Source organism: Drosophila biarmipes, chromosome X, assembly GCF_025231255.1.
Source record: "Drosophila biarmipes strain raj3 chromosome X, RU_DBia_V1.1, whole genome shotgun sequence".
In the NCBI taxonomy this organism is placed as follows: domain Eukaryota; kingdom Metazoa; phylum Arthropoda; class Insecta; order Diptera; family Drosophilidae; genus Drosophila; species Drosophila biarmipes.
In genome coordinates, this window is record NC_066611.1 from 15547031 (window position 1) to 15570464 (window position 23434).

A 23434-nucleotide genomic window follows, 5' to 3' on the forward strand; every position below is an offset into this window, starting at 1 on the left:
AAATAACATGGTTTCTAACTCTCAGTTGCCAAAATATTACTTAAAAGACACTTATGCTCACCCAAAGGTTCTTGCATTTTATAAAATAAAATATTATATTATATGTATATTGTAATATAACATGATTTCTAACTCTCAGTTGCCAAAATATTACTCATACGACCTGTAGTTCTTTCATTTTATAAAGTAAAATATTATATTATATATCATATTATAACATGCTTTCCAGCTCTGTCCTTAAAAGATTGACAATTTAATTTATTTCCATCTCTTTTGCCATTAAGCTATCATTATAATTAGATTTCCGAGATTATTGGTTCTCAACTAGGAGTTTCGAAAGTTGCTATCTAAAAATAGCATACCTTCAGGGGCTTTTCCCTTACGAACGAGCAATCCAAACTTTTTTACACCCCCCAGCACCACCCCCCCTAAAAAGACAATGTTAAATGTCCCCGCCGCTGGACGGACTAAACGACTTCCCGCCCACAAGTGCGACAGAGAGGCGAAGAGAAAGTGGCGGGAGAAAGCGAGGGGGGTGGCGAAAGAGCGGGGCGGGGGGGGGGGGGGGGGCGAAAAGGGAGAGAGCGACTGGGCGACCGAACGACAAACCGACCGACAGCCGAGCGGAGAGAGTGAAGAAGAAGCAGCAGCAGCAGCAGTGGAAGCAGAGGAAGAAGCAGGAGAAGGAGGAGAGCAAGGGAATGCCGACGAATGCTATATACACGGTGCCGAGCAACAAATTGAGTCAGTATCGCACAAACAACACTAACGGAAACATCAACGTGAAAGCGAGACGGACGCCCTCCGTCCCGTTATATGCTGTGTCTGTCTGTCTGTCTGTGTGATGAGAGTTCTACGTCGCGCACTCCAAAAAAAAAACCAAAAAAAATTCAAAAACTTTAACACTCACACACAAACACACTGGCACACACACACACACACACACACACACACAGTAAGGTGGAGTAGTCAAAAACAACAGCTTCAGGTGCTAGAACAACAACAGTTAGCGAAAGAGCGACATTGTGATAAGCTAAGATCTTGGAAAGAGTGAGATTAGGCCAAGGAAAGAGAAGTGTGATCTCGAGAGAAGCTTAGAACTAAAAGAAAGAGACTGAAAGGAGAGCGGCCTAGGGCCCTTCTACGCGATCAAAATTCTTAAAAACTTTGGCAACTATTTTAAAAAGCCAAGTTAAGTGTTAGTTGAAAGTTCAAGCAAGGAAACTATTGTGTTAAGTAAATACTTTCTACTCAAATTAATTATTTTAATGAAAATTCTAAGATCGTGTGGAGAGACCCTCAGGGCGCAAGAGAGCAGGATCGGCGGCTTATAATCAACGGGAAACCGTTAATTTGAGCGCAAGAGAGCTGAAGAGGCGCTCTACCCCCTGGCAGAGGGCAAAGTTTTCGACATACAAAGTTTGGCAAATGCAATCAGTTCTCGGTGCTTTGAACTCTGAAAAAGTTTGCGACAGCCCCCTCGAAAAAAGTCAGGACCAGAATAGACAGGCACAGATGCAGCCAAAAAAAAGGAAAATTAAAATAAAATAAAAAAATTCGACATGCAGTGGAGTTGAATGCTCTTCGTTCGTTTTCCGTTGTCGTGGGTGTCGTACACACGTAAATATACACACACACACACACACACACACATGTATATATATATAAACAAAGATGCCTGCCCATCTATATATAAACAATATATATATATATACCTATTTTTTTCTTGTTATTCTATAGTTAATATATATATAGTTAAAAAGAATTATATATAAAAAGAAACAAGTGCAAGAAAAATAAGCGCCCAATGCGGCCAATGGAAATGCCAAAGAAAATGCAGCAGCAACAAATTCGACAACAAACGCAAATTCTACAGCAACCACAGCAACAACAACTGCAGTTCCCCAATACATAAGTCCAACGGTTTTCCGTCTTTGTCGCGCGCGTTCACACACACACACACACAGCCGCACCAGACACACACTCACACACTGGGACACATGCATGTGCATAAATGGCAATATGGACGAACAGCAGCAGCAGCATTTGCCTTGTATTGGTATACCAGCACAGTGACACGCGCGTGCCAAATATTGCCGATTTTATCACACGAACAACAACATCAGCGGCAGCAGCAGCAGCAGCAACAACAACAACAACAACAACACCACCAGCGGGACCAGCTATTAACTAAAGGAGCCATTACAAGAACAAAAACAACGAGAACAACGAACATTGCTGGAAGGCGTCGCAAAATATCAAAGTGAGTAGCCCCACCATTAACGGTAATAAACAGTTACAAAAATATATATGTATAGATTTGATTTTACCGTTTTGCTGTACGTATGTAAAGTGTTGGATTGCATTTTCTGCTTTATCTCCTTTCAAAGTAAAGAGAAAGCGGGAAATAACTATTTTTCTTTTTTTTTTCTAAAGCCCCATACTAGACTAAATCAAAATGAGCTTAATTTATTACAATACGTTTTTTATCTGTGTAACAAAGATAGCATAGTTACTAACACACGCACACCCCGCCTGCACTTCACACCCACAAACACTCACACACACACACCAAACTTGGCATACCAACACGAACGACAATAACTGTAACCAAAGTGCAAGCACCACTGAAAAGGACAAAAGGGCAAGGGAAACAGGAGCAGGAGGAGGAGGAGAGGAAGGAGGAGCAGGAGAAGGAGAAGAGGAGGAGGAGAAGGAGGAGGAGAAGGAGGAGGAGGAGGAGGAGGAGCTGGGAGGAATGCTAAATGAGTTATGCGTGCACATTCCTCAACTCACAGCTGCAGTTGGCCACTCACACACACACTCACACGTACACTGAGGCAAAATTCCTGTCAAAACCCATTACAATCACAGACTTAACACTTCCCGAGGAAAGAAAGCCACCCAAAGAAAGCAAAGGTTAAAAGTAACTAGAAGTTCTTAAGCCTATTTAAAGGTAAGAGCTCTTTCTCATAAAACTGGTGCTGGTTTATAGCGTTAAAATAAAAAGTTTAACTAATACAATTTGTCAACACAAGAACTTAAGCATACATAGTTAAGGGTAAGTGAGGAAAAAGAAAGGGTCTTTACCTATAAGATAATTTGGAAATGTCTCGAACTTGATAAGATTGGGGGCTTTATGCTCACTTTATATAAATCATATATGAATTGTCTTGAATTAAAACAAAATTATACAATCTCTTTTAATAATTTAGAAACTACAATACCATAGCTTTATGTTTGTTTACATGAAATATTTTACAAAAATTGAATTTCTAGAATTTGAAAAGATATTAAATAACATTTAGAATTCAAGAAGTAGAAGTGAAGCTATGCTATGAAGTATGCTAAAATAAAAAATCGATTTTACAGATATTATATTAAACAAGAACCTGAGTTCTTCAGTAAGAATATTAGAATTTCTAATAAAAGAAAAAATCGCTTTTATATATATTATATTATAAAAGGTTAAGGTTCTTAATAATTTGTAAGAACCTTAACATTTTTATAAAGTTTTCTTAAGACCCCTAGACTTAATTTTCCTATTTACTTAAAAACCAAATAATTAGAAACCACCCCGCACCCCCCGCACTTAATACAACTCCTAAATGGAACCACCGAACTAATTAAAAACTTGCCAAATCTAGAAACTCTTAATGGCAACCAAAATTGCCCGAAACAAACTTTAAAGTGTCCGCAATCTCATAAATAAATCAAAAATTCCTCTGGCTATGTTAAATATTCCCAAAAACTGTCTGGCAGGCAAAAAAGGATCAGGGCTCAAATAGATTTTCGGACCACTCCAACACCAGAACCCAGAAGACAGTCTATTAGGTATTTTCCTGTTTTTTTTTTTTGCTGGTTTTTGTGGGCATTGGGGAATGGGAGAGCGGGATACTTGACATTTTTGCTCGCCGTGCAGTATATGCAGATTAGGCCAAGTTGGCTGAGCAACCAAACCGCAAACCGCAGCCGAACAGGAGCTTTCGAGAGCTGTGCAATCAAAGGAAGGACCTCGAGGAACCTCAAGGAACAGGGCCAAAGGACCAAGGGACCAAGGGACCAAGGAACCAAAGAACCCAATCCATTCGCCAAAGAAAGGACCCGTGCAGAAAGAGCAGTGTGCGACTGGTTTGCTTGCGGTCATGCAAATGCATAAGGATTAGTCCTCAAAGCGAGGAATATGAGATTTTCGACTTTCAGACATCCCGACCCAGTAAAACAATGACCCACCCCATCGTCACCGCACTTTCGACCCCTCCACCCCCCCATTTCCCACTGTGCCACACTTTGATGCACATGGAAAATTCATGAAGAGCCAAATTGAGTTTGTGGTCGAACCCGAAAACATAACTAAAAATTAATTATTGAGTGCGATGGGGGGCAACTTTAAGACCATTCGGGGGGCCTGAACTTTAAGCTGAACTTTATGCTCAACTTTTAACAACGGAAATTGAAAGCATTGTGAATGGGACAATTACTGGAATTGGGTCAGTAATTGAATGCAGGCCTTGCCAGGGGCTTAGAAGTTGTGTTGGCATTCTAGGAAGGACAATTGGAAATGATTTAATGGCTCTTTGGGCTTGTGAGTAGAATTCAATTAAAGGAATTAGAAGAACTTTGTAATGAGAGTACAAAGTAGCTTAGATTCATGGGGATTAATGTTTAAAGTTCTTTGGAAATGGAAAAGAACTGTGATTCAATAGGGTTGCTAAAGCGATCCTTGCTAAGTCCTCTATACATCACTAATTTCAGTTTAAAAAAAATTAGAATTTTATAACGAGAGTATAAGGTACCTTAAAATTGGTAAAAAAAAAGTGATTCCCTGGGATTTAAAAAGCTAACTAAATAAATAGTAAGTAGCTTTTAAGATATCACTCATTTTAACTAAAAGAATACGAGGTGTTATGTCAAGGAATGTGATTTCTTGGGATTAATGTAGAAAGTTCCTTAAGAATGGAGAAGAACTGTGATTCATAGGGATCATTAAAGCTAACTTAGCTAAGAAAATAGTTAGTAGTTCTTGATATACATATCACCGATTTCAATTAAAAGAATTTGAAGAATTGTGTTAAGAAAGTATAAAGTACCTTAAAAAAAATTATATATATAGGTATTAATGTAAAGTAGGTATTAATGTACTCGTATAAAGACCTTAAAAATGGTCAAGAACTGTGATTCCTTAGGGTTGTAAAAGCTATACTTAGCTAAGAAAATAACCCGAATACCTACACACTTTGCTCAACAAATATAAGCCCAAATCCCGAAATACGCTTTGATCTAAGAGCATTCTCCTTCGCCCTACCATAAGCCAAATTTGTTAATAGCTCTTTTATTGTCTCGAAGGCACTAAAACCGAAAGTTCCTGGCATCAAAATCATTGTTAATTACCCATCGCCAGGCAAACCAAACCCCAATTAGACATTCCTTGTTTTTATTGTAAATAGCAGAGATCATAAACCCCGGTGTACATAATCATATATCTGGCACTATACCATACTGCTACTATTGTAAATAAAATGTCAATTGTGTTTATTTCCCAACCTATTATCCAAAAATACATCAAATAAACTTTTTTCGAAGAGAAAACACAAACATTTTTACACTTTTTCCCTGAAATTTCGGTTTTGTTTGGGTTTTCTTTTGGATTTTTTTTTGCAATTCATTTCATCTGGATGTCGCAGTTTTCGCTTTCGCTTTCGCTTTCTATGCGTTGCGATGCGAGATATCCCAGAGTTATATAAATATATGTATCTCAACCCGATGCACTTGTATATATTTGTTTTTTTTTTTTGTTTTTTTTCGGGAGAGAGATCGTGTTGAATGCGAAATATGTCTGCGATGTGGGAATTTGCCATAAATAGACCTGAGATGCCAAACCCAATTCCCCGTGGCCAAGCCATAAGTGTATATATCTTTGAACAAGAACTCCCATCGCTCCTGTCCCCCGGGAATCCTAAATAGCCTGCTGCCAGGCTAATGGACTAATGGAAAATTGCATTCTTTCGGCGGTCTCCGCACACCCCAATCGAATCTTGATTTATTTCGTTAATCTTTTGAGTTTTAAAAGTCGTCACCCGGCCGGCTTGCGTTGATGGCCTCCCCCAAAGGCCCCCGTCGAATGGTTAATGACCAGAAAAGCGAGCAAAGTGAGCGTAATTAATGGAAACTGTAATCAATCATGCGCTCCAATTAACCGCGCCATCCCGTCCAATATTCCTGATGTTCTCGTCGGATGTGGCACTGCAGAGGTGGATATATATCAGCGCCCGGTTCCATCCCAACTAAATGCTAATGGCCGTGAGGGGGAGGGGGCGGGCCCGTAATGACACAAAAGCGTCCTGGTGTACATTTCAAAAGTCATTACGATTCACTCACTCGACGTCAGCGAGGGTGTACATATCTATCTGCACGATACGTACGCATATACGCATATAGATACAGATACATGTCTGTGGTCACAGCCGGCGAGTCATCATCTCTGATTTCTTATTTCTTCCCGTTCAATGAGGTACTTGGCCTTTTTCGGGGAACTCGAAAAGTTAATTATTCGTATGTGGCACGCTTTATTGGCGAATTCTTCAGAATTGAGGTTGCTTTGATTCCTCTTATTTTTAAATTAATAATCTTAATGGGTTGGTTCGTTTGTTGGTTTTGAGTACTTATTTATTTCATTGAATTTTGATTAGTAATTAGGAAAAGCAGAGGGAAATATATTAAATGCATTGAAATTGTAGCAAAATATTTATTGAATTTTTGATATACTATACTTTAATTTTAAAAAGGTAAATAGCTATAAAAACTAGGGAAGTATATTTTTTTGTTAAAATTTTATTGGTACAATTTAATGATACTCATAGTTACTGTGTGTATTTTATTATTACATATTTATCTATTTATTTTATTACTATTTTATTTAATAGTATATTTGATTATTTTTTTATTGAATAGTAGTTGAAATAGTTCCTATTTCGTTGGCCAAATTAAAAAATTGCATGGTTTGGGATAATTTAATTTTATTAGTTGAATCAATTTTACATAAAAGGTATCCTGTGCTATGCATTTTTTCAAACATTCAAGTTCCTTTTTAACATATCTAATATTTTGTTGTGCCTCATAAATGTCAAGCCCAATGCAAATTAGTTGTCTAATTGACATTTACCAGCCGCAACAACTGCCTGTTGTAATAAGTTGGCTTTCCTGATTTTCGCATAGCTTATCGGCCGAAAACATCCATAAATATTGGCATTAATTTAGCCTGTAGATTGGCAAGAAAAAACAGGAGGGCCAATGGAAAAACACACACTCGTCGTTATCTCGTTAGCGATAATTAATTCAGCAAGGGAAAAACCACTTGAGTCAACTTTGGCCTCTTTCACTTTGCCACTTGAATCCATGAATATCGAGAACTTTGTTTGGAGGGCTACTTTTTCGTGGACCCTCTGGTAAATCCCTGCCGAAATTTCAATGCCCCTCAAGATGGCTATTCATAAAAGTCGCCACAGAAAGCTTGCGTCTTTTATTCATATCGATAATTGTTTGAACAATTTCGGTGAATACCAAAAATGAATTCATCGATTGCCTGCGGCCTTTTTCATTTTTTTTCCTTTTGCGCTTTTCCCTTCGTTTTTTTTTCTTGCTTCATTTACTTTTGGGTCCTGCGGAGGGTGGGCGGAGTGGCCGACAAGGGGGGAGTGGCAGGCGAGAGGAGCCCCGAGGACCCTGATAACCTTTCACCTCGATTGGGCCGGGACGTCGGTGGGTGAGTATTTCACATTTGCTGATTTCTGACGCGTCCATATACTGTTGATTGATCTCGCTTGTGCACTGGAAAAATACGAAGTAAATAAAGTAATCGATTGGGTTCTCGATTAGAGTACAGTTGGCCCTTGAAATTGAGGTATTTTTGAAAGATATTCAATACTTAGTTTAAACAATAGGAAAATAATTAACCCAGAATTCCAGAGATTATTACATTATAACAAATAACAAAATAGTTATCCCTAGGCAGATAAAATTTCGATTAATTTTCGATAATAATTTCGATAATAATGTTCGATATCGAGTCCTTATAATTCGACTTTATTGGTGAATTCTTTAAAATATAGATATAATCGTTAAATATATATGAAAATATTTACGGTTAGGCTACAATAAAATATTCAAAACCCTAAAAAAAATATATATTTTAGAAATGATAACACACTTAGTTGAAAACAATATGACAACTGTATAAACATATCTAAATATTCTAGTCAGGTTTATTTTCATTCATTATTTGTTAAGCTTTTTATAAATTGATTTTATTTTGAATTCTGCAAAACTTTGATATAGTAACTCTACAAATCCATATAAAACTATTTATTCCTACGATCCCAAAGAATATTAGAAAATTTCTAAGAGATACTATTATCATTGTTAGAATTTGTTAAATAAGTATAAAATAACTCTAAAAATCCAACTAATTCTGTAAAAATGTTACCAGCAATTACTAGTTTAAACAACAAAATGTTAATCCCTCCTTTTATTTTTCCTTTTTCCGCGTGCCTTTTTATAGTTATAAATCTTTATGGCTGCATGCGCGTGAGTTGTGGTTGCATCTACTTAAAAATACATTTATTTTGCGGCTTACATTGCGCGCTGGAGACATGGAAATTGATCAAATATTTATACAGTTTGCATAGTCAATTTACATAAGTCCAGCTGTGTGTGCGGGAGTGTGTGTGTGTGAGTGATTTTCCCGAGTGTTTTGTGGGTTTTAGTGTGTTTGTTAACCGCACCACGCCGCCCACAAGCCGCCCAACTTTCCATAACCTTGCCCGCTGTCTGTCCGCCTCTCCGTCTGTCTGTCTGCTTTTGTATGTGGGTGTGCGAGTAGGTGTGTGTGTATGTCTAGCCTTGTCCTGTCTCATCAATGTCAAAGCAATGAACCCGAATATCCATATTGCCAACGCTTCGCTTATTCAATTTCCCCGTCCGTCCATCCAACTGAGTTTTCCCCGATTTTCCCCGCGACTAATACCCTTTTCAAAAGCCTGGCAGCTTAACAAGGGGGCGTACTAAAAGGGGGGTAAAAGAGGGTGGTAGGGCTGGGGGGCTTAGGGTATTAACAGCTTCGACTTGGCCCAAAGGAAAACAGCGTTTTTGTTGTTAGCCCCGTAATGTTGATGTGTCTATATAAGCAGGCACACAGCGGCACACAGTTGCGGACAAGTTAATAGCACTGCAAATTAACCTTTGACGTGTGTACACAACTTCATCGCATATTGCTTGAAAGGCTGGCAAAGCAATTAGGCACTTTGTAATTTTATTTAAATGCGTTTTTTTTATAAACTGGCTAAAATTGAATATATAATGAGTGGTGGTGCTTAAGTTTGGTATTGTAGGAGACAGCCAGTGATTCGAAGTATGCAAATGTACTAACTGGTTTAATGATACAGTGTAAACTAAATTAGCTCAGATTTTTTAAGAAATCCCTTAATCAACTAACTAAATAAGCTTGTAATAAGTACTCCCCAGAAAATATACGACTTGAGTTATTCAAATTTGGAATTTATGACAATTATTTTTACATGATAGAATTTTTTTTTTTGTAATTTTATAAAATAAAAAACATGTCTGAATGAGCCAATAATTTTTCTAATTTATAGATACCTTTGGAATTAAATTAGAGCACAACATGTGTATAGGAATGTATGTACTTTGTATACATTAAACTTACCTTACTATTTCACCCGCGACTGTACCCCGGCATATGTTAAGTATATACGCACTCAATTAGAAAGGAAAATGTGGAAAATGGTAGAATCGTTTATGACTCAGCATAGTGTAGGGCGTACCGCCCCCCCTCCCCGCGACTTCGGATTTCACATTTCAGACTTCTAGACCTTCGGACCGCCCGCCCGCATTGGGCCATTAAAAATGTTCAGGCATGTGTAATTGTTTTCCACACACAAGATGCCCAAGATATCGAGCCCAAGTCCCGGGGGGGAGTGGGGACGGAGGATTGGGATCTGGAGTGTGCGTTTGATGTCTATATGGTATGCATAAGTACGCGGATAGCTGTGGATGTGGGTATATCGGTGGCAGCTATCCTGACAGGTGCCGACAACTTTCGGATAGCAGTGTCAATTCTTGTCAAAACAATTTCCTTTTGCCTTCGGTTCGGTTTCGGATTCGGATTCTCGGTAGTTATATATATAGCCTATATGTGGCAGCCGAGCTGACACAGGGATTGTAAGTAGGGTTCCCACTTCGTCGTTGATGGCTTCATTAACTTGGCCTCGCTTTGGCTCGGCTTGTCCATCATCTATTGTGAGTTTGCCTGTTCTTTGGACACTTTTTGATGGACCTTTGGGCCGGAGGCCGGAGGATAAGTCAGACCCACATCGAAAATGTCAGGACTCGCAACTGCGACAAGTAGATTGTGTTGTCAGGTTGGCTTCGGCTCTGGCTCCGGCTCCGGCTCCGGCTCCGGCTCCGGCTCCAGGCAAGTGTTTCAATCAATTCCAGTTGGGGCCCGGTCTAGGAGTGCAGCCAAAGTGGCTTAGCCTGCTTTTGTGCCGAAAGGCAGGCTGGCAAACCCATCAACTCTGGAGGTCACCTTTTCATAGCTCTCGAGGAGGTACTGCTAACTTTCCGTACCTACCTCAGCTGTTTTATGGGTAGGAAGTTTTATTAAGGGAATTAATTACCATCTTGTGGATTGGTTGTATGAGATATAAAAACCTGTGTACCATTACCCTTAGAAGTTTAGTTATTATGATAAAGTATCTATGGTCTAAGTAATAACTATTTCTTGTTAATATAGAACCAGTAATTTTAGCGCAATTGCTGCTTTTCTTATGGTAATTTTTAGGAGAAGTAGAACATTTATATTAAATTTTGTATGATAAATACATTTTTGGGAAGAGGTATGGTAAGGTTTAATGATACGAGTATATCTTAATTAATATTAAAATATATTATAATCTACCAAAAAGAATAACACGTTTTTGTTAATATAAGTACAAGAAATACTAGATTTTAAAACCAGCAATTAGCAACAGAATTTCCTTCTATCTCCATGAGAATTTTCCAGGAAATATAGTATCCCCCAGATTGTTACCGTAAAGCATTTTCCCATTACCGGTGACATTTTCCTCGCAATCCCATCTAAGTATGCAACTTTGGCCCGGCGTTTCGACTGAAACTGAAACCTTTGACCGTGCTAAAACTGTCAAAAGTCAAAGTTAAGAGCCAAACGGAGATTAGAAGCCGCTTTAGAGCGACGGTAAGTGTGCAGATTCGGGGACTCCCAGAGCGAGCTATCGGGGTCGGTTCTGGTAATCCCAGGGTTTCCGTGCAATTAGAGGGTGACCCCTCAACTCTGGCCAGCCTGTGGCATCCTTTCTATTCGGTTTTTCCTTTTTTTTTCCCCCCCCTTTTGTATGCCTTCCATATTTTCCACTCGTTTTTCGTAGCTCGAAAAGAAGAGAAAAAAATGTGCCAGCAGAGCTTTTGACGAATGCAACGAGGTCGTTGTTGTTGAGGTGGGGTTTTTTTTTTTTGGGGGGGAGGGGCGGTGTTCAGAAAAGTGGAAATTCAGGGGGCATAATGTTTTGTGTGGGGACTCCTGGCCCAGGATGAAACCTGGCCAAGTTAACGATTTTCTTGTTTTTTGTGTGCCCTGCGAATGAAATTTATGTAGAGGGTCCTGCTCCTGTTAAGGGGGCGGTCACAGCAAAAAAAAGAAACCATGCCAAAGGACTCGGCCACTCGGCACTCTGCCTCTGATTTTGAGTTGTGCAATAAATTTTTATCTGTACACGGCTGCCAGTCAGCAGTCGGCCAGGTCCTGGACGCGGACGTGAGTGTGAATCCTGCGGATTGAAGGGTTTCCCGGCCCCCAGCCCGTTGGCCATAAACAACGCCTGAAAGCCTGGCAACCTGAAAACCAGAGAACCTAAAACCTGGCAACCTGGGAGCCCGAGGCGGCCATTACACAATAGAATTCTCCTGTCTGTGTCGCTCCAAATTATTTGTATTGCCTTCGTTTCAGTGCTGCCGGTTCTTCTGGGCATTGGAAAAGCAGGCTAACCGGGAGGGAAAAGAAAGCCAGGGCAAAATCGGTCGATTTGAGGGGGTTTCAGCAGCTTAAGGGCCTATTTCTGTTTTTTAAGAACATCATTAAATATTTATTTCGAAGCTGGAGGTAAATATTTGATTTTTTGCTTTTATGTATAACCACTTTTTTATTTATTGATTTTCTCCCAAAGGTTTTTATAATGTTTTACGAATTTTTGTATGAATGCTATACACATCCCTATAAATAACATTTTAAAAGTACTTTATAAATATTTGATATTTTTTTTGGTTATTTTATAATATTATTTGGGTTGTATTTGCTAGCATTATCAACATTATAATTTTAAAAATACTTTATAAATATTTTAAGGTATTTAACTATTTTATTTTTTATTGGGATAATCTTTTTGAACATAATTTAGATTATAAATTATTTTCCTTAAGGGTTTTTCTAACTAACTATTTTACAATTTTTTAAATAAATATTTTGAAAGTGTTAGACTAATATTTGTTGATATACCCCCCGATTTAGTATTCCCACTGATATAATTACAAATGAGTCTATTTAACCTATGTACTTTATAGATACTCTTGTAATTATTTTGCTACTCTGTGTGAACTTTGCCCTTTTGAAGAAGTTTTCCGTTTAATGTGCCGCTGGCAACACTTGTATAACTCATCTAATTGATTGGCAGATAGATTGATTTTAAACAATAGAGGCCATTAGAGCGCACTTTAAAATGCCAGCATCCCGCAGATGTAACCTTTGCAGGGCCTGGATCCCGTCCAGAGCTAATAAAGCCCGCAATTGGCACTTAATTACGGAATAACAGGCGTTTCCACTTCATGGGACGCAACAATTGATGGAATAAAGGCCGAAACGACAGCACTACAATTCGATTGTAGTTCGAGGTCCTGGGCCCGTGGTCCTTTCGGCTTTATTGTTATTGGCCGGGCTGCGTGGCGGGCCATGTTTTAGCGCTGAGTGCTGAATGACATCTGGGTCACCTGGGGCTCCCCGACCTGCATATATAATACACCTGCCCACACAGCCCGTTTAACTTATTCCAAGCCCATTCGGAGCCGAGGTTCGTCCTCTGACCATCGACGAGGACATTCACTGTGGACATCTCCTTGTTTTTTTTTCTGCCCTTTTGGTGCCATCGATGCATGCTGAACGGGATTTACGGGGTGCGGGGGGTGGTGGTGTGTAAGTACAGTGCGTCCCCCGGTTGTAAGGCGATTGATGGCTTAATGCCCCATGTTGCGGTGTCGTAACAAGGGGACTTCCACCTTGGATTACAGTGATTTGTTGTGCTAAGCAATCGAATTTGATTGGCCATTGAGCAGGAGCAAAGTAAATTATCAATTTAAGTAGGTGAGCCGTACCGGTGGCCATGGAATATTATGGGTTAAAGGCAGGTTATTGATTGGCATTCACATAATGCAGGGATGGTAGTTGTAACTAGTACTTGTGTGGCACCATTCCATGTGATTATGTACATTACATGCTTTCCCTCTAACACACAGTTTCTAGACCTTGTATAACCAAAAATAGTAGAATCAATTAGTGGCTAATAATTCAAATTTGGATTACCTAATCCGAATTGATAGATGCTTTTGCACTAGTGCGTAATGGCTCTCATTGGCAAACCTCATCTCATAAATTTGCCAGAATCAGTGTTTAATTTACAAATATTTATGAGGCGATTATCGCCAGGCAATCCACATGAATTACACAGCTGAGCCGCACTGTACGTGCCTGTGCGGGATAAAGCAATCATTTTAATGGAGCGATTAAATTTTCATCAGTTCTACTCATCGAACGAAATCGAATTAAAGCGCGGCGCATCGAAAGACGAGATGTTTATCAATTACTCCAGATTCATCTATGAATGAATTTTTTTTATTCTGCTGACTCATCCATATTTTTTTTCTTATATTTCGTTTCGAACCGAGTGACTGACTGACGAATCAATCAATAGGCAATGGACGATATTTATTTATAGAATAACCCATCAGGAATGGCTCATAAACAATTGAATTCATTTGCGACCCGAAAATGCGATTGCATTTGCCGTCGTCAAGGGGGAAAAATAATTTTAACCCAATTTGAAGCAAGAACGTTCCGCACGTTCCATTCCTCCTCCGTCCCTTTATGTCTTTGGGGATATTTTAGGCCAGTGGCGTGCAAGGGGGGGCTGTGCTTTAAAATGTACTTGGGAACGAGAAACAAAAACTAATGGATGTTCTGATATACTTAAAAACTTAGCAAAATGCTTGTCATTAAAATAGAGTATATCAATATTTATTATATTTAGTATTAATAAAGTAACACATTGTATATTTCCATAGCTTCTTAGTATATTTAGTAGGATAGTTGGTATCTCAAAAGAATGGTATTTAGTCAATAATCTCTTGTTCCCTATTTCTAACTTTTACATTTATTACTAAAGTGTGGGCCCCAGAGAAAATATAAAAACGTTAACTTTTTAAGTACTAGATATAATGAACAGAAGAAAAAATATAAAAATACTGACTAAATAAATACTAAATATAATTAAAAAATATAAGAAAAATACTAACTTTATAAATACTAAGTATAATAAATTGAAGAGAAAATATGAAAATAAGAGTTAGTATTTTTTTTAGTTAGAAATAAGGGATAAGGGATTACTGACTAAAGACCATCCTTTTGAGATCCCAACTTCCCTGCCCCCTCGAAGAACTCCTCCGTGCGCCACTGCCCTCATCCGTATCTGTATCTATGGCATTCTGCCTGGCACGGACTCCTCTGATATGGTCTTTGGTCTATGGGCCATGGGGCCCCCAACTATTATTAGCGGCACGCTCGACATGCAAACGTATAATGGATTCATATATATTTTGTGTGTGCGGTGTGTGTGCCTGCACATGTGGGCCATACAATGTCGGGGATATATATGGATATATATGGCCATGCCAGCCAGTCATCCAGCGGAATTCATTACTCTGCAGGTGTTCAAATTTTCACATTTTTCGTCCTGGTCCCCGAACATGTTCTTTTGTCCTGGTACAACGCTCGCCGTTGCCCCAAATGAGCACTGCGAGAAAATTCTGACAAACTTTGTAAAGTTTAAAATATTTGAAATGCTATAATTAGATATTATTAGTTTTGCATTATTAACAAACATATAAAGTACTTAGAGAAATATTATTTTTATGTAATCCATTTTTCAGTCTTTTCTTAAATATACTTAGAAAATATTATAAGCTGATAATCTGTTGTTTAAAAACATAAAAATATTAGAATTTACTCTTAACAGTAATTTTTTTCCAGATGTACTTTTCGTTTTTCCAAACTCATTTACAATTCCCGTTCGTATTTTTAGCTGAATTATTGATTTTCATTTGTAACATTTTCGAGATTTGTTTCAAATTTTTTGTTCGGTCTTTTTTTTGAGGTTTTCCTTCCCGTTTCCTTTTTCCCCCGTATAGGTGACTTGCGGTCAACGAGCTTTCCCGCATTTCCCGCTTTTTCCTGCCACATGTGTGGGCGATGGCTTTGAAGCTTTTGTGGCTTATCAGTTCTTTGGCCAACGAGGTCCAACTTCTGGCAAATAGTTTTCCCGGAAAGCTTGGCCACAGCTTTCGAACCGGTCCTTCATTTCATTTTCCATTTTCTTTATGGGTTCCTAAGCCGCTCCTTTGTCTTTTTTGCGGACTCACTTCACTTGTTTCCGACTTTATGACTTGTGATTCTTGTGATTTCTTTAACCTTGGCTTTGAGTTTCCTCTAGTTTAGTTGATAGTTCCATTTCCATTGGAATTCTCCTTGGGTTTGATGCTAAATTGTATTCGTACATGCTATTTCAATTTTAAAGTATTTAATTCAGAAACTAAGTAAAGAAAAATCAATTCATGCTCTTAAATTTTTTATGAGATTTTTGTTTAGTTTCTGCCATTCAAATGAAAGCGTTGGTTTATCACAGTTATTGTTCTTAGAAATGTTGATATATGTGGTGGGTTAAAAAAGCAAACAAGAAAATATTAAATACAAAAATAATGCTGAAATCAAATGACTATTAAACATTTATAAGATTTTTTGGTTGTTTCTGCAATTCAATTAAACGCAGTCACTTCAAAACCACTTCCAAAAACTTAAGACTTTTGCAAATTTCCCTTTCTTTTTAAACGTAATTTTTTGCGAAAATTTGTCAAAAATAACATTTTTTTACTGCAAATGCCAGTTGCTAGGAATTTTTATTACGAATTCAAGGAGGTATGGCATTCCACATTTGGACCAACACTTGTATTGTTTTGGCCAAAATACTGATATTTTTTGGGTGGAAAATAAGGATCTTCGTTTTTGGCACAAAAACGATTTTGTCCTTAGACCTTTTTTGCTATAACGTGGTCAAAAATTGTCCGAAACCTGAAAGACGTACTGTTATGGACAACTAGCAAGCTAGGCAATCAAACTCATTCATTTCCTGCCTGATTATAAGAACTTAAAAATTTCGCAAATTTTCACTTTTTTTTGCAAGGGGTAGCATCGTAATTTTTTGCGAAAATTTGTCAAAAATAAAATTTTTTAACTGCAAATGCCAGTTGATAGGGAATTTTATTACGAATTCAACGAGGTATGGCATTCCACATTTGGACCAATACTTGTATTGTTTTGGCCAAAATACTGATATTTTTGGGTGGAAAATAAGGATCTTTGTTTTTGGATAAAAAAACGATTTTTTTCTTTAGACCTTTTTCGGTGTAACTTGGTCAAAAATGGTCCGAAACCTAAAAGACGCACTGTTATGGACAACTAAGAAGGAAATTAAACGCAGTCATTTGCTGCATAATTTTTTTGCATTGGCTAGCATCGTAATTTGCAAAAATTTGGTTTTACAAAAATATTTGCAAAAAAAGTTAGCATAATGTTAAAATCTAAAGTACTTTAAATTGCCTTCGGAAGTTATTGCTTTTATTCACCCTTGTTTAGCAAATGCAAAATATATTTAATAGGATATTATAACAACATTTGCAAAAAAAGATATCGTAATGTTAATTTAATTCATAAACAATTTGTTATATTTTATTTAGATTATATTATTTTTTAATGAGCCATAAATTTGGATACCATTTTTGGGGCTGCCAAATTTGCCTAAATAATTATATAAAAATGTAGAAAAAAGTATTTTATGAAATAAATAAATATTTTATATATAATTGTAATACATTTTTTGCATTTTCCTATTACAGATGTCAATTCAGAAGCTAAACGACACCAGCAACTCGGGCTATGTGAGCTCCGAGGAGACGGACTCGCTGCTGGTGAGCAGCTCGAATCCCTCCAAGGGCGGCGGTCGGACGGCCTTGCTCCGCCAGGTGAAGAGCAACTCCACGAATGGCCCGACGACGGGGGCGTCCACCTCCTCGTCCGGATCGGTGACGGGTTCGGGTTCCGCCACCGGTTCCGGTGGGGGATCGGCCTCGGGATCGAATTCCGCAGCCGGTGCTGGGGCTTCCAAGCCGCAATTGATGCGGCAGGATCGCACTTCCACATACCTGACGAGTCCGCAGCAGTCGCAGCACGCGAGGATGGGCTCGGAGGAGAGTATGCGCGGCGGCAGTGGGGCCGCCGGTCATGACGAGGATGTGGAGCAGGGCCTGGTCCGCAGCAGTATAGTGCCTGACATTGAAGTACACGAAGAGGACCAAGAACAGGGATCCGGCAAGGGATCCGTATCGACGACTATGGCGACGACGACGACGACCAATAACCAGCAGCAACAACCGACCATATCAATTATGAATTTAAGCCTAAAGCCCGGCGACAGCAGCCATAGCCATAGCTCCAGTCCGGGCAGTCATCCCAATTTGGGTACCTCATCATATCAGAACCTGGCCTCGAGCATACCGCCCAGTGTGCCCAGTCGCTGCAGGGCGTGCCGCAATTGCAGCCGACGTGCTTCCACCACGCCCACCACGCTGATCGATCGCTCCGCCTCCCGCGACAGTGTGAAAAGTGCCTTCCAGCAGGGCAATCTCAGTGGCTCGATGGCCATTTGCATATCCAACTCGGCCCTGCCCCAACAGCAGCAACAATATCACCTGCAACAGCAGCAACACTACCAGCTGCAGCAGCAACATCTCCATCAGCAGCAACATCTGCAGCAGCAACAGCAGCAGCAGCAAGTTCCGCCCGTCTTGATCACCTCATCGCCAACGAATGGATCACGGATAATACGGCAAAGCTCACAGCCGGAGTCGAGCAGTACGGCGATTTGCTGCGGACCGCATTCCGCCTGCGTCGGCCACGCCCACTCGCATTCGCACACGGTGCCGAATGTCTCGCTGAAGCAGTTGCGCGAAAGTTCCGGCGATGGAATCGCCGGCATTGCAGCAGACTCCCTGCGGATCAATGGAGGAATGCGGCCTTTCAAGCAGGTGAGAACCCAGCGGCTTATAAAAAATGAAAACCCCCCCTCCCCAGGACACCCGACCTCTGTTCCTCTTGTTTGTTTTAAGGATGAGGCAAACTTAGCTACCCGCACTCGAAAAAAATATATCAGGAAATTTCGCCATTAAATTTACATATCGTTAAAATATATAGTTCAAATTGATTTTATTATATATTTTATATGTTATTTTATGCTTCTAATAACAAATTACAGTGTTGCTATTTTGTTTAGAAAACTTGTGGAATTTAAGGTGACCAGCGTTGGTCATACCATTGATGCGTTCACAACGCTGGTCACTTTAAAATTCAATCAAATAGGATAGCATCAATGCTTTTAATAAAAGTCACTTAAACACAGCTTAATTCCTTCACAATATATCAAAAGCGATTTTCTAATCCAAATGACGCTGTTTTTTTCGAGTGCCTACAATGCCCCTACCCCCGTGTACATAATTCATGTACATAAGCCATCTGCAATCAGCTCATAAATGTCCGAGTGGACGCCACCCAAGAGTACCCTTAGCGCTCGGTGTGTACACAGACCTCTATGTATCCTATATAGTATATCAACTCAGCATATCCCTTCTCTCTACATAAGTATATAACCGTATTTTGGATGTTATGTAGCCACTATAGCACTCGATGTTTTCTGTGTTCATTAAGACAATTCTCAGATCTTTCGGTGGGGTAAAAGTAAATATTCTTTGTAAACTTCATTTACTAACATTACATTTACATTAAATTTACATTTAATGTACAAAAAAATTAAGGTGACCAGCCTCGCAGGCATCTATAATAGAGTGACCATGTAGAATGAACAAGCAATTGCAAAAAGAAAACTTTTTGGACTCTCGATTGCCTGTTGTAGACTATTATTGATGATAACTTTAGGCCTAGGCAAATCGCCCACATTTTTGATGTTCCACTTATGGAAACTATCAATAGTTTACCGTACTCCATGCTATTTCCTAAATGGATCTATCACCGTCAAAATCACTGCCCATAACTCATCTCCATAAACACAAGAAGACCCCTGCCCAAGATGTTTTTTATGCTCGGTTCGTATTTCTTTATTTATGCCAAGATGTTTTCTAATAATCATAAAAACGCTGGCCATTTGTGATTTGCTTACTTTGTTGCTGTTGTTCTTTCGGTTTGCTTTCCCTGAATTTATTCCTTCTTCCTCTTCTGGCCATTTAACGTATTTCGCGCGCCAAAATCCAATTAGTGAAAATCAATATTGCTCATACGCGGCGTTGGCTCAACAATTATTTTGTTCATTTGTCCGCTTGGCCACCTTCAATCGCATTTCGTTGCCCTCCCGCCCCCACAAATATATGACCACCTATATATTTCTTTTAATTTTTTTTTATTTCTTCCCACCCATTACTTTCGGTGGGCATAATTAAAAATTTTGTTTACACGCCATCTGATCGGTGGGGAAATACAGAATGGAAAATGGAAATGGGGTCTTAGTAGGTGGGCCCGAGAGCATTTAGCATTTCGAGCATTTTACCATTTAATGGTGGATATCCAGCAAACGCAATTAAGACATTTCTTTCCTGCAGCCGGCAAATTGATTATTCATGAGGCAATTGAATTGTTAAGTGCTGCGGAAAATACCATTTCTAGTCGCTCTATCTATCTATATCTTTCATCTCTCCTTTATAATTAATATCAATTTACGCCCAACGTGTCTGAACTTTGGCCGTCCATAAATATCTAAAAAAAAAAACGGAAGAAAACAACGAAAAATGGGAAATAAATATATATAGATGGGGGGAAAAATGATATCGCTTCTTCCTTCAGGCTGGCAGTGACCTTACCATGATTGATGAATGTTTTCACTCTTTGACATTTGCCGTCGCGTTTTCCTATTTTTCTCTTCCGAGGACCCCGGTTACCGCCCCCTATTTTTGTTTGAGTGTGTTTTTCTTTCTTTTTTCTACCAGTCTTTATAGATAATTGCGTTGGGTTCGCCGGCAGACACTTTCGGCAATAGTCAGGGGGATAAGAAGTGGTCTTTAAAAGGGGGTTGAGAGCAGGGGGATGGTAGCGGTAAAACATTTATGGAAGCTTCGGGGCACAGGAGCTTTTCGTTTTCAAAAAACTAGCGGTAAAGATAGCCAAAGTAAACGGTAAACGGTAAATGGGCTAGGGGTTGGGGTTGCTGTGGGGGCAATCCCCCGTACTTAAGGGCCCTGCCATGCAAATGGGCCAAAAGCTTTCAAGCCACATTTAACACGAATAAAAAAGACAACAAACAATTTGTATATGCAATTCCCCTGCGGTCACCTTTTTTACACTTAACCCCCTCGCTTTCGTTTTCGCGAGCTTTCCGCCGCCGAGCTTTCCCCGGCATGGGGTTAAGTGTAAAAGGAAAGCTTCGGCGTATTTCAAGTTTTCAATTGTCTTCGGTTTTCCGTCCGCTTTTCCATTTTCCGCTGCTGTTGACCCCTCCGCTGTTGTTTTTATTGTTTAAAAGCTCTCTATTTAATTATGCAACATGCAACGAACTTTTCATCCATTACACACACTTTTCTATAGACATATGTGTAAGAAAAAAAAGACCTGGTAGTCCCTCAGGATCACACACGTGCCGTGAGGGCCCGTCACTTCTTATCATGCGTATCCATACTTCTCCAGTTTGAAAACCCCATAAATATCACTAGGATCGCATAATAGACTTAGGATCAGATAATAACTTTTAACATATCTTTTGTTTCATTACTAGCTCTACCATATATACCAAATATCATATCTTTGTTATCAAATATATCCCTTAGCCATAATACTTATATCTATCATATCTTTGTATGTAGTTTCGACAGTATTCTTGAATAACCAAACTCTTAAATACTTTTACTTAAATTTATGGACAGTGCGTTTCGTGAGATCAACCGGTTAACCGGTTTCCGTTTTTTTTTTAACTTTTGAAATATTTTTAAAATATTGGTAACACTAAAATATTATTCGTATTTTTACTATATTATTCCACCTACTGCTATATTTATATAATAAAAAATCCTAATGATACTAAAAAAGTTAAATAAATTGGTAAGACCTGTTACTTTCGCAACGCACTGTACTCGCAGGACTATATCTATGTCTTATTTCTAGGTATTTCAATCGCTGCCATCCCTTCAGATCCCCAATCCTAAGTCTAAGTCCCCGCCCAGAAACACCCCATTGGTAATCCCCCACCGAAAGTAGCTTAGCTTACCTAACTAACTAAGATATCTTAAACCATCTGTACTAATCGCTGTCGCATCAACTCTCGCAATCTCTCCAGGGCGTTCTTCTAATGCCTCGCACCTTGTCCGAAAGCCGAAAGTTGCGCCTTCGCAGAGCCTTCACCGAGGCCACTAACGAAACGCTCCAATGCTCCAAAATGGTATTTAACAAAAACAAAACAACCAAATAATGCAAAACTACCAAACAAACCCCATTTGCCGAAACCAACAATTTTGTTTTATGTGTACATAAATATTTAGAATGAACCAAAGTAGTTCCAAAATTCCAAAAAAAAAAAAAAACCAACGAAAAAAAACCCAAAAGTTCATTTTCAATGGCACCGCAATGACCTTTCCGCCCCCCAGCGGTCAAGTAGCTTGTTATCGATAACATTATGCATCGAATGCATTATGCTGCAAAATGCTAAATGCCTCTGTGCAACCGGTTTGCGTTTGGCATTATTTTCTTCCTAGTGTGCACTGCGTCAATGTCCAATACTCAATCTCCCCCTAGAAATCTCACCAAAAAAAAAACTAAAAAAAAACTAAGAAAAAACGAAACTCAAAAATACCCGTTTTAAAACCGTTTTGAGCATTTTGGCCGCTTGTAGCTCAAGTTTAAATTTCCGCATCCCATAATCTCGCAACCACTTCCAAATCCGCTTCAGCATCCCGTATGCCTTTGCATCCGTTCTTAAATGTAGATCCGTAGTTAATGTATCACCCCTAATTGTTAGATTACTTATAACATCAATCGATGATTTATCGCCGCAGGTAAGATGTTGTTGGAAATGTTTAGAGTTGCTTTGCACCGATTGTCGTTATTTGTGATGAAAACAAAATGCACCGATTAATATCTTTTCAAAATATGATTAACTTTAAAGGGGTTTTATCTACAGGAAAAAGTGTACGTTCGAAAGATGGTTTTCCAAAAAAAAATATCATTGAATATAATTTTAAAAACATGTGATCAATATAAAACATTAGCTATACTCTCATTTAAAAATGATATTAGGCTATTGAACACTACTGAAATTAATTAAATATCCAGGGTATTCACACGGTCTATCACCTACCTTTTTCGGGGGGCAGCAATTAAGCGCCGAGCGGAAGCATTTAATATTTCCCTCGGTAAAAGCTGCAACATTTTCATTTCCATGACGTCGACGCGATCAGGTGTTCCCCCTGTGTTCCCGCTTTTCCACCAACGGACATCTCTCTCATCGCTCTCTCAAATAGTTTCTCTCATCTGGGCCATCCACCTGCTGCTTTTTGTCCACTTGGGTCCCACCTTCCAACTGCGATCCGCAATCCACACGATCCAAGCGGGCTGATCGAAGAAGTTGTTCCTTATAGATGGGTATTACCAGGGCAAATGGGTGTATTGTGGGTGTACGATTTAAAAATTACGAGTTTTGTTTTTGGTACACACAGTTCTGGACTTTCACATCTGTCTGGATCCTTTTTGAACTTTAAAGGATCTTAAAGCTTTAATATTCTCCAAAAAGTTTCATGGCCTTCTAATTATATCTTTTAAATTCGAATTTTTTGTTTTGGGTTCGGACTACAAGCCTTGAAATACACTCAGTTTTAAGATTTCACTTCTTTCCAGATACTTTTGGGATTTTAAAGGATTAAAGGGTCAATATTTGAAAATCGTTTTTTTGTTTGTTTTTTAATAATTACTTTTTAATCA

General features: G+C 39.0%; 1 protein-coding gene across 10 annotated transcripts in view; it reads left to right on the forward strand.

Annotated features, from left to right (window-relative positions):
* The first annotated feature begins 766 nt into the window (after positions 1-766).
* The window catches only part of LOC108032254 (small conductance calcium-activated potassium channel protein), a 72617-nt gene continuing 49949 nt past the window's right edge, over positions 767-23434 (forward strand). For 3 of the 10 annotated variants that reach the window (XM_017106130.3, XM_017106131.3, XM_050890618.1), the window contains exons 1-4: positions 767-1620; positions 1741-2263; positions 17305-18492; positions 21798-21899. In XM_017106130.3, coding sequence (XP_016961619.1) covers positions 17305-18492; positions 21798-21899 — 1290 coding nt within the window. In that variant the 5' untranslated portion in view covers positions 767-1620; positions 1741-2263. The remainder of the gene's footprint in view (positions 1621-1740; positions 2264-17304; positions 18493-21797; positions 21900-23434) is intronic. The other 7 variants (XM_044093380.2, XM_044093379.2, XM_017106122.3 and 4 more) reach the window with 6 other exon arrangements.